At 51.6% G+C, this 16,111-nt stretch overlaps 1 protein-coding gene across 1 annotated transcript in view; it reads left to right on the forward strand.

The window, feature by feature from the left end:
- Maco1 (macoilin 1) overlaps positions 1 to 7,503 on the forward strand; it is a 73,424-nt gene extending 65,921 nt beyond the window's left edge. Inside the window, 2 exon segments of the mRNA XM_048350542.1 lie at positions 5,560 to 5,726; positions 5,728 to 7,503. Of these exon segments, the coding sequence (XP_048206499.1) occupies positions 5,560 to 5,726; positions 5,728 to 5,763 (203 nt within the window). The 3' untranslated portion in view covers positions 5,764 to 7,503.
- Positions 7,504 to 16,111: the final 8,608 nt, after the last annotated feature.

Below are 16,111 nucleotides of genomic sequence, written 5' to 3' on the forward strand. Positions count from 1 at the left end.
CAGTGCGTGGCGGGAGGAAAGCCCCTCCTGGAAAGAGAGCAGCCAGTTCAAAGGCCTGGGGTGGCGGGCACTGCAGCCCGCATGGCAGGGCAGGCGTGAGTGGCAGCAGCCTGGTTCTGCAGGACTCCAGGGGCTGTGGAAGGCTTCCAAACAGGCCGCAGGACCTGAGGAACACAAGTGTGGGTTTTGTTCAGAAGCTGATTAGCCACCTAAATTAGAGCTACTGAGCTGTACACTAAGAACAACTTTCTAGCCACTGACTTTGTAAATGGAAAAGGTATTTCCAGTAGGTATTTACGGAGCAGTCCTGCGTTGCAAAGCCCCATCCTGTATATGCTCAGGACTCAAAAGTCCAGTGCCCGGGGTTTCTAGGACACAAACTTCTCAAATTATTGTGGACTCATGTTTATTTCAACTGGGTTATATCAATTCCTGCTAGAAATTAAAACATTTATTTGTTGATCCATTGTAAAATATACATAGTAACATTTGAATCTAAAAAGAACTACATTTTCCAGGAAAAAAAATAGAAAAATGACAGTCTTACGTTTAGTAATTTTTTTTTTAACTACTCAGGGCCCAGAGCGTGCTTGACTTGATTGCTCAGCTGGCACTTTGACACTTGAGTCATGCCTACAGCCCAGCTTTTTGCTGGTTATGTGGAGATGGATTTTTCTGCCTGAGATGACCTAAAACCAAGATGCCCTGGATCTCAAACTCCTGACTATAGCAGGAGCAATTGTCACCTAGCTCCATTTAACAAATATATATATATATATATTTTTTTTTATTTTTATTTTTTGGCCAGTCCTGGGCCTTGGACTCAGGGCCTGAGCACTGTCCCTGGCTTCTTCCCGCTCAAGGCTAGCACTCTGCCACTTGAGCCACAGCGCCGCTTCTGGCTGTTTTCTGTATATGTGGTGCTGGGGAATCGAACCTAGGGCCTCCTGTATCCGAGGCAGGCACTCTTGCCACTAGGCTATATCCCCAGCCCCTATTTAACAAATATTTTAATGTCTGGCTTAATAGGTGATATTTTGATTCTCTTCTGCTTCTAAATTCATTTTGTTGAGACTTCACACTCCGTGCAGTTTATAGGAAATTCCACTTGTGCTCATGATAGGACTAGAGCAAGTGTGCAAAGGGTAGATAAAGCCACAGTGTTACTATCTATGGAGGTAGTTTTGACCCTATGGACTTTAACTGCACTTTGAGAACTGCTGCACTAGAGCCAAGCAGAAAATCCAGAGAGGCCAGGAGGGGGCCTGGAGGAGGGCTGAGTTCTGAGAGCAGAGAAGGGCTGGGAGAGGTCTAAGGAAGAAAAGAATGTTCTGGAGATGTCCACAGGAGCTGGGGGATGTGGAAGCTTAGAAGACTGGGAGTGAAGCGACTGGGAGAGGGAGCACTTCCTAGATTTCCCAGAGGAAGAGAAGAAAGGGGACATGTTCTGGCCTTTGTTTTGGAAATTTTCCAAGCAGCATGAGAAGTGAGATTGAGTGGAGGCAGGGGGCGAGTGTGGGGTGGGAGAGGTTGAGTGGAGGCAGGGGGTGTGGGGGGGTGGGGAGAGGTTGAGTGGAGGCAGGGGGCGTGGGGGGTGGGGAGAGGTTGAGTGGAGGCTGGGGCGTGTGGGGGGGTGGGGAGAGGTTGAGTGGAGGCAGGGGGGTGGGGAGAGGTTGAGTGGAGGCAGGGCGTGTGGGGGGGTGGGGAGAGGCTGAGTGGAGGCTGGGGGCGTGTGTGGGGTGGGAGAGGTTGAGTGGAGGCGGGGGGGGGGGGGGGGGAGAGGTTGAGTGGCGGGGGGGGGGGTGGGGAGAGGTTGAGTGGAGGCAGGGGGTGTGGGGGGGTGGGGAGAGGTTGAGTGGAGGCAGGGGGTGTGGGGCGGTGGGGAGAGGTTGAGTGGAGGCAGGGGGGTGGGGAGAGGTTGAGTGGAGGCAGGGGGTGTGGGGGGTGGGGAGAGGTTGAGTGGAGGCAGGGGGCGTGGGGGGGTGGGGAGAGGTTGAGTGGAGGCAGGGGGCGTGGGGGGTGGGGAGAGGTTGAGTGGAGGCAGGGGGTGTGGGGGGGTGGGGAGAGGTTGAGTGGAGGCAGGGGGTGTGGGGGGGTGGGGAGAGGTTGAGTGGAGGCAGGGGGGGTGGGGGGAGGTTGAGTGGAGGCAGGGGGTGTGGGGGGGTGGGGAGAGGTTGAGTGGAGGCAGGGGGTGTGGGGGGGTGGGGAGAGGTTGAGTGGAGGCAGGGGGGGTGGGGGGAGGTTGAGTGGAGGCAGGGGGTGTGGGGGGGGTGGGGAGAGGTTGAGTGGAGGCAGGGGGTGTGGGGGGGTGGGGAGAGGCTGAGTGGAGGCTGGGGGCGTGTGTGGGGTGGGAGAGGTTGAGTGGAGGCAGGGGGTGTGGGGGGGTGGGGAGAGGTTGAGTGGAGGCTGGGGGCATGTGTGGGGTGGGGATGATCCAGACAGGTGAGTGAGAGGGAGGGGAGAGCCCCTCCCCGAGGCCTCTGGGAGAAGCAAGGCAGAGGAACACAGCAGCTCCAGGGAGAAGGGAGAATAAGTTCTGCTTGGGACATTTGATTTGATCTGCAGATACTTCTCAGATACCCAGGTATGAGCCATTGCTGAAGGTCAGTGGGAACTTTCAGCCTGAACCAGACAGAGGCCAGCCCCCTGGGCTTGGAGGTGGCTTTGGAAGTCACTGGTGCCGCAGGGGTGGCGGAGCAGGGGCAGGTGAATAGCAGGCCAATGCACAGATGTGTGCACCACCCAGAGGCATTTGAAAGCAGCCTCCTGGGAATCCTCCCTGGCACAAGTGTCCTCTTCACCCTTGGGTCCTGGGGCTTGCACACTTGGCGGTGTCCCCCTGGAGTGGAGCAGTGCCTGGTCTCAGAAGCCAAGGGCAGCCTGGCTTCCCAGCGCGGGTTGTGCTCCACTGCCAGCCCAGGGCTCTGAGGAGTGAGAGGGGCTCGCGGCTGACGCTCTGACGCTTGAGCCACATCTCCAGTCCCTACGGCTCTTGGGATACTTGCAGGTTACAAATGAAAGAAATCAGACTTAAGTCTAAACGAGGGAGAAGATGCCACTAGGTATTTTTTCACCTGAAGCTTCTTTTGTTCAAGGAAAGGAAGAAGTCTGATGTTACCTGGAGTTTAGGGGACCTGAAGGAAGTGAGGGAGCTATCCCTTCTCTGCTTCCCACTGCCTCCCTCCACTGGCCTGCCCAGGATATTCTAATAAAACCCAAATAGTAATTAATTCAAAGCACGCCCTGGGTGCTTTTCACTTTCCATTTGACCCATCCTAGTTGCAGAATGACTTTCATCTCTGCTACATCCTTTTCAGATGTGCCACTAAACATCCTCGCCCTCCAAATAGGCTGTGGTCTTCCACGAGATTATGAGTGCTCTCACCTGCGCGCGCATGCGCTCTCTCTCTCTCTTCTTCATCAGTTGTGGGCTTGAACTCAGGGCCTGGGTGCTATCCCTGAGCCCTTTTGCTCAAGGCTATGCTCTACCACTTTGAGCTACAGTGCCACTTCCAGTTTTCTGGTACCTAATTGGAGATAAGAGTCTCATGGGACTTCGCTGCCCAGGCTGGCTTTGAACTGTGATCCTTGGATCTGAGCCTCCTGAGTAGCTTCCTAGCTTCCAAGTGTGAGCTGCCAGCACCTGGCTTGCTCATAAGTGCTCGTTCTCTCAAAAACCAGGGAGGCTTTAGAATACAGAACAGAGAAGTCCTGGACTAAATCTTGCCCTGTCCTTCGTAACGAAAGGCTTTTCAGCAGCATCCATGTCTTGCAGAGCCTCAGCCGTCTACTAGGCAGGGCACGAGGAGGGGGCAGGGAAAGGAGGACCCAGTCTCCACCCCACAGAGAGCCCCTGGTCCAGCAGAGATAACTGGTGTGGGTCAAGGGATCACTGCAAGAACAGAGGGGTGCCACCGAGGCAGGGAAACTGCAGCCACACTCCGCAGCCTCACATCCTCGCTCTCACCAGCTGCTTGCCTTGAGCAAGTTGCCTCAGTTTCTTTATCTGTAAAATGGACGGTGACAACCCCCACTTGTTAGCATTGGCGGGGAGGGAAGAAGCGAGTTAGTGCTTGCACACGCATACAGGGTAAGCACTGGGAAGCCGTGCGTGTCAGGCCCGACTGTTGGGGGCTGAGTGGCGAGTCCAGAGTGGGAGTCGATTTCGAGAGAGGACCAGGGAGAGCCCCACGGGGGAATGGAAGCAAACCTCAGCTGCTGGCGGCAAAGCCGGGAGGGAGAGCGCTGGGGGGAGGGACCTGCAGCAGCCGCAGGCCCCTGCCAGCACAGGGAGGGAGGAGCGCGTGTGGGAGGAGCGCCGTGTGGGAGGGCCAGCACAGGGGAGGGAGGAGCGCGTGTGGGAGGGGCCAGCACAGGGAGGGAGGAGCGCGTGTGGGAGGGGCCAGCACAGGGAGGGAGGAGCGCGTGTGGGAGGGGCCAGCAAGGGAGGGAGGAGCGCGTGTGGGAGGGGCCAGCTCAGGGAGGGAGGAGCGCGTGTGGGAGGGGCCAGCAAGGGAGGGAGAGCGCGTGTGGGGAGGGGGGGCCGAGGTGAGCCAGCAGTGCTGAGCAGTGGGCAGAGGGCACTGTGCCAAGCAGGTGCAGGTAAGCTGTGACTCTGAGAGCCAACCGCCTACAGGACAGCAGCCCCAGAGCTTCGGCAAGAAGGGCCTGCGGGGGGCTGGGGATATGGCCTAGTGGCAAGAGTGCTTGCCTCGTATACATGAGGCCCTGGGTTCAATTCCCCAGCACCACATATACAGAAAATGGCCAGAAGTGGCGCTGTGGCTCAAGTGGCAGAGTGCTAGCCTTGAGCGGGAAGAAGCCAGGGACAGTGTTCAGGCCCCTGAGCCCAAACCCCAGGACTGGCCAAAAAAAAAAAAAAAAAAAAAAAAAAAGAAGGGCCTGCGGGGACCTGCCATCGTGTTGGAGCGTCCATCCTCTCCTGAGGAATTCCCAAACACCCCACCATGCACAGGCTTCTGGGCGGCTGCCACCTTCGAACTGGGGCCTCTGGAAACCGACTTTTTTTTTTTTCTTTTCTTTTCTTTTCTTTTGCTGGTCCCGCTGCTTGAACCCAAGGCCTGGCTACGGTTGGAGACTAGCACTCTACCACTTGTGCCAGAGCGCCATTTCCAGTTTTTTGGTGGTAATAAGATTCTCATGGGCTTTTCCTGCCTGAGCTGGCTTTGAACCATGATCCTCAGATCTCAGCCTCCTGAGTAGCTAGGATTACGGGTGTGTGCCACTAGCGCAACCTGGAAACTGACTTCTTTATTCGAAACAGAACAGAATCGCTTTGACCTCTTTCTTGGTAAACTGGCTGACTGATGATCTTACTGGCTGCCTGTTCATATACTGCTATGAACTTTTTCCCATGATTGGATAGAAATTATACCACTAAGAACATATGGCCCACCATGCCCAAAACATTCACTGTTAAGCTCTTTATGGGAACAGATTGCTTTGTCTGCTCCTGTAAACATGATCATGGAGTTATTCCTGCCTGAGTCTCCTCAGGTGGGCTTCCTCCTCACTAATGGTGGGTCTTTAATTTTGCAGGACAAATCCTCCAGAAAGACCAGGAAATCAAGGACCTAAAACAGAAAATAGCCGAAGTCATGGCCGTCATGCCCAGCATATCGTACAGTGCCGCCACCAGTCCCCTGAGCCCTGTCTCTCCCCACTACTCTTCCAAATTTGTGGAGACCAGCCCCTCTGGACTTGACCCCCAATGCCTCTGTCTACCAGCCCTTGAAGAAATGAAGGCCAGCTGTGTGTGCCCAACCACTTGGTGACCAGAAGGCCTCGAAAAGCAGCGTCTCTGGCAGTCAAGATTTAAAAAAAAAAAAACACAAAACAAGTTTATATTGTATTTTGTGGGACTGTATATGTTGTCATTTTTTTAAAGGGGGGAAGATAACATCCAAATCTGATTAGAACTGCCATCAGTTGTCTTGTAAATTTCTAGAAGACCTCACAGAACTTTGCAGTTTCTTTTGTTTTTTGTTTTTGTTTTTTTTGGCCAACACATTAAAACCATTCTTGGATTTCAAGTAGCCAATTTTGCCTTTTTATGTATTCTTACATGGTTTCCTCTTGAAGAAAAAAAAGCAAGAGTTTTTGTTTTTGAACCCTTAGTTTTATTTTTAAATAAGCAATCAAAAACTGCATATTGAATTCCCATGGGTTCTAACGAACACTTCACTTTAGAGCAAAAAGAGTTAATACGTTAACACAGCTTTGATTTCCTAGCTGCAGTAAAGAAAACAAAATGGGCCCTGCACGGACCAAACCAAGTCAAGGAGCTTCACAGAAGTTGAGGCGAGTGAAAGGGTAGAGTAGCCGTTCAGGCAGGCACGCAGGCTGGGTCTAAAACATCTCTGTCCCGTAGGGGTGGAAGGTTCTAGAACATGGTGAGCAACAGCTTCACGGTGCCTTGGGAAAAGACATTTCAAGAGGAAACTTGGTCATTTAAAGTGATTGTTCCTCACTTCTGTCATCTGTCTTCTATCTATACCAAGCTCACTGTGGATCTGCTGTGTAGCTGGACATTTGTCACCAGCATGCCACCTCCATTTCTTGTCTGGACAGCACCATGGGCTTGTGTGCTTGTCATGGCTGCGCGCCTGGGATGGCACAGCTGGGTGACGCTTACGTATGAGGGACTTGTCAGGATAGCTCATGAAAGCCGTGTCAGGGTTTTGAGGGGCTCCCCCTCATTTCATTTAACTGTGCTTTCTTCACATTTCATCCTCTTGCGTTTGACGATTTAAAAGAAAGGGTTGACTCTTCCTCAGCTCTGTGCCAAGGAGGGCTTTTTGGTTTTTGTGTTGTTGTTGTTGTTTTTAATATCTTAAATTCAAGACACCACACAGCGATCATTGGTTTTAACTGCGTATTATTCATTGGTAGAAAAGTGTTTGCACAGGCAACTTTTGGAAGTGTTTCAGAATCGGGGGTGGGATGGGGGGAGGGGTGGGAGAGAGGGGCAAAGCAAACCTGTATTTGGAAACTAGGAAAAATTAAGAAACCAAATAAATTGGTTTTGCTTCCTTACCATGGGTTCTGGAAGGACATAGTTCTAAAAAAAAATTTTTTTTCCTGTTAATTGGCATGTATGTCTCATTTAAAGCAAATTAAGTAGGACAAGCCAGTCAGTAAAATAGAAGTATTAAAGAGAACCATCCTTTTAATCACAGATCTTGTGTTGGGATTAAGAAAACAACTCCTAGCTTTAGCCAGGTGTGCATGTTGCTGCCATTTGCATTTTTGAATCATCTCGTGTAACTGTCACCATGAAAGTGTTACTCAGAATTGTCATAGATTTTTTTTCCATCTTTGTGCAAGAACAGTGAAAATTGTCACTGACTTTGTGTTGAGGTTTTCCCCATTTTGCTGCCTTTGGGACACTATTTTCGTTCAATACTTGGTCTTGGCTGCATTCTTTTATTTTTCCCCCTCTGTGGGGTTCAAAAAAAAATAAACATTTTCTTACTGATAAAACTAGTTTTCTGCCTTTTTTACACTTTCCTGGAATCCTGAGCGGGGCTGGGACAGCTGCCACCTTGCTCTGTCCATCGACAGGGAGGGTTGCTGGGCAGGGAGCTGACACAGGTTTGGGGGGAAGCCATCCGGCTCTCCAGTCGGTCTGTCTCCTGACATCACTTCAGACACGTCACTCTCCTACGATCGGGGCCCGGGCTGCCTTGTGTGCTGGCGTAACTCCTTTTTCTAAGAAAGCAAGGGTAGGGGCTACTTGGTGAGAAAATCTGGAGAGTAAAATTGTGATGGCCTGCCTGCTCTCATTTTCCAGAATCATCTTTCTTCACTACTTAGTGACCAATATCCTGATGGATTTCCTATCTGCTACACATCCTGAACAAACCCTCCAGGTGACCATTTCCATGTTGCTTTGCTCCCTCGCCTTGAGCGGTTTGTCTGTCTTCATTGGAGAGGCCCACAGCCTCTCTTGGCCATTGTTAGAATTGATCTTGGCTCCGGTTTTGGAAAATTCTGCCCTTGGCATCTCACCCTCTGTCCTTGCGGGACTGCCTTTCTGAGTGCCCCCTTGCAGACATAACTGTGCTTCATGCAGGAGGAGAACTCCAGGGAAACGCCAAGGCGTACTCCCACTCACCTTCCTGAAGGAAGTGTCTGCCTGCAGCCTCCTGGGCACATTCCTTCCTACCCAGAAAACCACCAGTTGACTTTGTGGTTTTAGGCCCCGACATAAGATGCCCTTCACATTTTAGTTCATTATCATTGGTTACATGCTATAAAGCAGAGCTTGGCATTCTAGACGGTTGGTATGTACAGAAGAACCGTCTCTTTTGACTGGCCAAAACACCCCTCTTTACTGTCACACCACCAACGTTACATCTTCCTCGTGATAATCGTTCCAAGAGATCCTACAAAATGAGAGTGAACATTTCCACATGACTCCCAGCCCGAAGAAAGGACAACCCATTCTTGGCATCCCATTTCCTCTCGCTCACGGTACTGTGTTAAGCTCCGGAAAGCCACCTGGGAGGGCTGAGCATTTGTTTTTTGCGGGTGGGAGCAACAGGGCTTTGAACTCAGGCCTCATACTTGCTAAGCAGGTGCTCTAACACTCAAGCCACTCCACCAGCCCATTTTGGGGTTGGTTACTCTTGAGGTACAGTCTCACTTCATGCCCAGATTGGCCTGGAGTGTGAGCCTCTTCCCTGTCACTGGGATGACAGGTGCACGTCCCTTTGCGGGGCACACAGTGCTTTCTCTGTAGCTTGGGATGGCAAGAGCCTGCCACCACTAGTGATTCCTCAAGCTGATTCCTCGTTCTCCCCCTTCGGAGTCGCTAGAATTACAGGTTTGAGCCATTGTACCTGTCTAAGGTTAACTGGACTTTTTTTTTTTCCGGTTATGGGGCTTGACCTAGGGCCTGAATGCTGTCCCTGAGCCTCTCTGTGCTCAAGGCACTCTACCGATTGAGCCACAGCACCACTCCTGCGGCCGGCTTTGAACCGCAATCCTCAGATCTCTGCCTCTGAGTAATTAGGATTACAGGCTAAGCCCACCTGCATCTGCATTAACTGGACATTGCTAGCAGCTGCTTGTGAAATTCACTCCACACCAGAGGGAGCTGAAGAAAGAACCTGAAATGGCCCCAAACCATGTCTGTGAAGCCCCCGGTAAAGAGTCTCAGATCTGAAAATGCCTGGCTGCCTGTGCTGCCCCACTTGGCTTCTTCAAGGCTCCCCCGGTCCAGCGGGCCTGTCCTGTTCTAGTTCCGGCTGAGCCAAAGCCAGACAGCTCTGACACCTCCAGCTCTCGGCCCTTCACTTCTCTGGGGGAGCTGTTTCCTCACCTTAAAGGAGTCTTTTTCCTGCCCTGCTTGCTTAGAGGAGAGACTTGACATGATGCACAGAGCACTCAAAACCATGCCAGGGCTCCACACTGGCAGCAAGGACAGAGGACGAGTCGGTGGCCTGGCGCAGAATCCCCTGCTCCTAGAACCAGCCCTGTCTCCACAGCCTGAGGCCTAAGCCCCTGCTCCCCAGGTGCGCTTGACAGCTGCAGGCCAGCCACACCGGCATCCTAGACAGACCTGATCGCAAGCTCTCCTCCAGTCTTCTCCCCACGCATTGACCCTGAACTCAGCAAGGCCTCCAGGTGGCTTGGTTATGTGTGTGTAAAGCCTGAGCTGGCCTTGCTAACCTGTCCATCTTAACACTGTCACCCTCTCTCTACGAGTTTAGAAAAAAAGCCAACCCCTCTGGCTTTGGAAATTCAGAATTAAGAATTTAATTGATGAGCCTGGCTTATCTTTTGCATATTTATTGTGTTGTCCCACCCTTAGAATGTAAGTGCTATGAAGTCAGTATCTTACCTATTTGTTGTATCTAAAATAATGACTAGATTCCTTTTTTTTTCTTTTGCCAGTCCTGGGGCTTGAACTCAGGGCTGAGCACTGTCCCTGGCTTCTCTTTGCTCAAGGCCAGCACTCTACCACTGGAGCCATAGCACCACTTCTGGCCATTTTCTATATATGTGGTGCTGGGGAATCGAACCCAGGACTTCATGTATACAAGGCAAGCACTCTACCACTAGGCCATATTCCCAGCCCTTAAATAGATTCTTAACAAGTATCAAACGAATTCATAGATTGAGCATGTGCTTGCCAAGGAATAGATGGAGCATATGAACTAAATATGTGCCGTACCACATCAGAAAATCTCTGCTAATACCTGCCGCTGGCACGACAAGTCTAGACAGATTGTTCTGAAAGGAGAGACAGAAATTTGAAGTGGCGCATTTACGATGACATCTCCCATCTGCCTGTGTCTGTTTCTTCTGAAACCTTGATTTTCTTGTCAGATTTTTCTTGAAACTCCTGCTTGATTTGGCCAGTGTGAAGATTTCCTGAACAGCTGATGTACCAAAAACAAATCACTTCTCTGTCTAGGAACTCTCACTGCAGGGGTCCGTCTCCTCTGGGGAGCCTGAGACCCAGCTTTCCTTGGAGCCAGCTCACGGCATCGAGAGGCAGTGTGCAACACGACTGTCCACTCGCTAGTAACTGAATTAGCAAGCATCTCCTTCAGGAAAGCATCTGGCTGAGCCCGTGTGACCACGTACCTTCTATCTTACTAAGAGAGAAGCCGGCCTCCCTCCCTCCCTCCCTCCCTCCTTCCCTCCTTCCCTTCTTTCCTTTGGCTTACTTTGAATACTTCTGCCTAATTCCCACCTTACATTTGTTAGTTCCTCTGCCCTTGCCTTAACGTCTCAGGATGGGCTTTCCAGGTCTGGGGAGTCAGAGAAGTTTTTTTTTCATTTTCTTGCAGTGTGGTGTTGGAACCTAGGTGCTGTGCATACAGAGCAAGTGTTCTTTCACTGAACTGCACCTGGCCTTTTCTAGGTCCTGGAGTCGCTCTCTGGTACTCTGCATCCCAGGCTTGGTTACGTTGTGTGTGCTGGTGCCTTCCAAACTCTGCCCAAGAAGCCTGGGTCAGCTTTCTCTGACCACTGAGCTTTGTCTGCCCCACTGGCTTTCAGCGCTGTCACCCCTCGACAGCTTCAGGGTGACGGGGGAGGGGAAGATAAATTTGGCAGGGACCTTCATGAGCTGAATTAGGCCTGGCACTGTGCCTTCTGCACCCTCCTTCTTCAGGCCTTCATCAAGGACAGGGACTTGTCTCAGCAGTCTTTGCTATTGTTTTGGGGTTTGGGGTATGGGCAGAGACCTCATGCTTACTAAACAGGCGCTCTGCCACCTGAGCCACACCTCTGCTATGGCTTTTTGCTGGTTACTTGGAGATGGAATTTTATTTTATTTTTTGTCATCATGGGGTTTGAGCTCAGGGCCTGAGCATTTTGCTCAAGGCTGGCACTCTACTTTGTGCCACCACCCTTCCTACAGTTTTCTGGTGGTGAACTGGAGATTAGAGTCTCAGAGACTCTCCTGGCTGGGCTCACTCTGAACCGCAATCCTCAGATCTCAACCTCCTGAGGAGCTAGGGGTTACAGGTATGAGCCACTGGCACCAGCACGTTGGTTATAGTAGAGATCGAGTTTTGCTTTATGTCCACACCAGCCTGCCACCCTCCCATTTGTGCTTCCTCCTGCCATAGGGATGACAGGTGTGTGCTGCTGCACACAAATGACTGTGCTCCCCGCCTAGCTAGATAACAATCGCACACCATCCAGCCATGAGATGGAGTCTCACGAATTTTCATGCCCAAGCTGGCCTCGAACTTAGATTCCTTGATCTCACCTCCTAAGTAACTAGCATTACAAGTCTGAGCCATCAGAGCTTGGCTGCCCTTGGAATCTTCTATGAACAGGCCCCCACGGGTATTGAACCATGCTTCTCAAAATGTTTGGGTTCTTTAAATACAGCCTGGAGCAGTCTTAAAACATAATAAGCAGGCACCACTCCTCTAAGTTTCTGAGGTACAAGTTCTGGAGGAAGGCCTGAAAAAGTGCATTTCCCAACAGGTTCCCAAGAGAGAACCTGCCCCCTTTTCCCTCACTGGGAGAACCACGGACCTGAACGGCCGCCCTTTGTGCCCAGCACCGCCCCAAACCATTTCTAACAGCTGCCGCCAGGGGGCGCGTGGGCCCTCAACCAGAGCTCAAGCCGTGGCCCTAGACACCTGGACTGTCAACGCCACTGGACGGCGGAGGCTTTTCTCTGAAGATTTCTAACTGCAGTGTTCATTTTTGTCACTAGAAAGAAGAAATGTAGACCTCACCCATGAGGAAAGTTTTCAAAGTCTGTTGCTGACAAGTATCAATGGCCAGATGGGTCCTCTTTTGGGGGTGTTGAATGACTCGTGTCTCAAGAAATGCAATAAGGAAGCCGGACACTTTGTGGCTCACGCCTGTAATTCTAGCTACTCAGGAGACTGAGTTCAGAGGATGGTGGTTCAAAGCCAGCCTGGACAAGAAAGTCTGTGAGACTGTAATCTCCAATTAACCACCAGAAAACTGGAAAGTGGTGCTATGGCTCACAGTGGAAGAGTGCTAGCCTTGAGCAAAAGAGCTCAGAGACAGCACTGAGTACAAGCCCCTCAACCGACAAAAAAGAAAGGAAAGAAATGCAACAAGGGTCCTTTCTGGAAATTCGTTCTCAACTATTCCTTGCACCTACTGTAAGGCAAGAACTTTATTTCAGAACATTCCAGAATCTTTCTAGTTACCATAGTAGATGGTTTTCATTTTCTTCTTTACTCTATATCCCTAAGTTTTTTTTTTTTTTTTTTTTTTGGCCAGTCCTGGGGCTTGGACTCAGGGCCTGAGCACTGTCCCTGGCTTCCTTTTGCTCAAGGCTAGCACTCTGCCACTTGAGCCACAGCGCCCCTTCTGGCCGTTTTCTGTATATGTGGTGCTAGGGAATCGAACCCAGGGCCTCATGTATATGAGGCAGGCACTCTTGCCACTAGGCCATATCCCCAGCCCCTATCCCTAAGTTTTGTACAGCAAATTTAATGTTATTTTTATAACAAAAACAATAATGATTATTAAAGGAACATTTAAAATGTAGATAAAACCAGGCACTGGTAGATCACACGTGTAATCTTAGCTTCTCAGGTGGCTGAGATCTGAGGATCGAGATTTGAATCCAGATTGGACAGGAAAATCTGTGAGACTCGTATCTCCTATTAACCACCAAAAAAGAAGTAGGGCTGAGGATATGGCCTAGTGGCAAGAGTGCCTGCCTCGTATACATGAGGCCCTGGGTTCAATTCCCCAGCACCACATATACAGAAAATGGCCAGAAGTGGCGCTGTGGCTCAAGTGGCAGAGTGCTGGCCTTGAGCAAAGAGAAGCCAGGGACAGTGCTCAGGCCCTGAGTCCAAGGCCCAGGACTGGCCAAACACACACACACACACACACACACACACACACACACACACACACACACACAAAGCCAGAAGTAGAGCTGTGGACAAAGTAGTAGAGCACCAGCCTTGAGTGTAATAAGCTAAGGGACAGTGGCCAGGCCCTGAGTTTAAGCATAGGTGTGTGTTGCCACACTTGGCTAAGGAACTGGGAGGTTCTAACGGCATGAGGCTGGCATTCCTTACCTCCCACTGTGGTGCCTGAAGAGCAGGGCAAGGGCTCCCCTTGGGCTCCATGTCACAATTTCTTGGGGTACTCCCCCATGGCCCCTCCTTCACCTGATGTAACTGCCCTGGGAGGAATCTGCACTTGTTTTTTTGTTGGTTTCCATTCCATAGGAGTTTCTGACCGCTGTCTCCTAGGTTTACAGGAGTCAGCTACAGAGGCCTGGCTTAATTTGAAAGTCTTGTATCTTCTGGGAAAAACGAATGGAAAATTTTTTTTCTTGATCAGAGTTTAATTTCTGAGCAGCCACATGACACTGCCATCTGGTGGTACATATTAAAGTCACGGGCTTGTTTTACTTCAGGATGAATAAAATGTTGCAAGCTCAATTTTTAGACATGACTAAACTTACCACAGCCATTTCCTCCTTTCCCCTTCTCCCCACAGCTTTGCTAACATCCATTTCCTTCGTTGAAACTCCAAGTTCACAGTGGTTTTCTTTTTCTTTCCTTTTTTATCCTCCTCCTCCTCCTCCTCCTCCTCCTCCTCCTCCTCCTCCTCCTCCTCCTCCTCCTCCTCCTCCTCCTCCTCCTCCTCCTCCTCCTCCTCCTCCTCCTCCTCCTCCTCCTCCTCCTCCTCCTCCTCCTCCTCCTCCTCCTCCTCCTCCTCCTCCTCCTCCTCCTCCTCCTCCTCCTCCTCCTCCTCCTCCTCCTCCTCCTCCTCCTCCTCCTCCTCCTCCTCCTCCTCCTCCTCCTCCTCCTCCTCCTCCTCCTCCTCCTCCTCCTCCTCCTCCTCCTCCTCCTCCTCCTCCTCCTCCTCCTCCTCCTCCTCCTCCTCCTCCTCCTCCTCCTCCTCCTCCTCCTCCTCCTCCTCCTCCTCCTCCTCCTCCCCCTCCCCCTGTCACTGTTTCCAGCAGTAGAGCCATCCTGGTTCTCCTCTGCCTTCTGGGGTCCACTCTGCCCCTCCAGCTCTTCATGGGAGCCAAGTCCTCCCTCTGCGCTCAGCCAGCTCCGTGGGAAGTGGGATGCATATGGAGAGAGCCCTACCCAGGGCTGACCACGTACCAGCTGTGTGTCTCTGGTCTCTCTGAGCCTCAGTTTCCCCATCTGAAAGGTGGGATGGAGTCTGGATTCAAATTGAAATGTCAAGTTCTCCTCACTACACTAGAGAGGGTGGAGACGCAGACGCGGTGGGGCGGGGCCTGTCCGGGGCGGGGCCTGGGCCTGGGGGCGGGGCCTGGGGCGGAGCCATCCCCACTGCCACTCAGCTCTTCAGGGCTCCTCCCACCCCAGAAATGGCTGAGGCCCAGCCCCACGTGCAACTCCCTCCGTCTCCCTCCATTACTTCCCCAGAGCCTGGTCCTGGACCCCTGGACCCTCTCTCTCACAACCCAGGCAGGACTGAGCAAATGTCTCCGCACCATGGGGCATTTGCTCTGCCGAGTCCCGCACTGCAGCGCCCTGGCCTGGCGCAGGGAGCAGGGAGGAGGAGGCCTCCCACCCAGCGCTGCCCTAGCACCCACCACTGCCTTGCCCTTGGGCCTTGGCTTGCCAGTCTCTGAAAAGGGGGTCGTTCATGGAGCTTGTGGCGTGGTGAAGGCTGGGCGAGGCTAGTGAGGCCTCTCCCGCCCCTACCACCTGGGGGGCCCAGACCCTGCTTGGAGGAGACACTGCTCCCCCTGGGAAGCGGGTCCCAGAGGGCTCCATGCTGCTCCCCACCCCACCCCCTTGCTGTGGGCAGCGAGCAATGAGCACTGCATTAATTATTACCATCTCCCCCGGGGAAGCAAATTCAAAGTGAGGTCACCATGGTAACCCAGACGTCTCCATGTGACCATATTTTTAAAGCACTCAACAAGTTGCAGGCAAATTAATTCTCTTGGAGGAAGACGAGCGTGGGACCTCAATCCCACATCTCAGAGGCTGAGAAAAGCCCAGAAGCGGCCTGGAAGCTTCTACCAGAGAGAGAGACACAGAGAAAGAGAGACACAGAGAAAGAGAGAGAAACAGACAGAGACAGAGAGACATAGAGAGAGAGACAGACAGACAGAGAGACAGACAGACAGACAGAGAACGGGAACTAGAGATAGGACCAGAGTTGACATCTGGAGTCCTGAACAATCTCAAGTGAGTAGACTCGAGGATGGACCAGCAAGCCATACTACCAGATCTGGCACTATCGTGTTCTGTGGCCCCAAGACGGTCTCTCTTTTTTTTTTTAAATTTATTTATTAAGGGGCTGGGAATATGGCCTAGTGGCAAGAGTGCTTGACTTGTATACATGAAGCCCTGGGTTCGATTCCCCAGCACCACATATATAGAAAACGGCCAGAAGTGGCGCTGTGGCTCAAGTGGCAGAGTGCTAGCCTTGAGCAAAGAGAAGCCAGGGACAATGCTCAGGCCCTGAATCCAAGGCCCAGGACTGGCAATAATAATAATAATAATAATAAATTTATTAATTAAACACAAATTTTTTGACAAGATGTTGTGCAAAAAGGGTACAGTTACATAGTAGGGCAGTGTGTACATTTCTTGTGATATCTTACATCCTGTTTTTCTTTCCC

Source organism: Perognathus longimembris, chromosome 7, assembly GCF_023159225.1.
Source record: "Perognathus longimembris pacificus isolate PPM17 chromosome 7, ASM2315922v1, whole genome shotgun sequence".
In the NCBI taxonomy this organism is placed as follows: domain Eukaryota; kingdom Metazoa; phylum Chordata; class Mammalia; order Rodentia; family Heteromyidae; genus Perognathus; species Perognathus longimembris.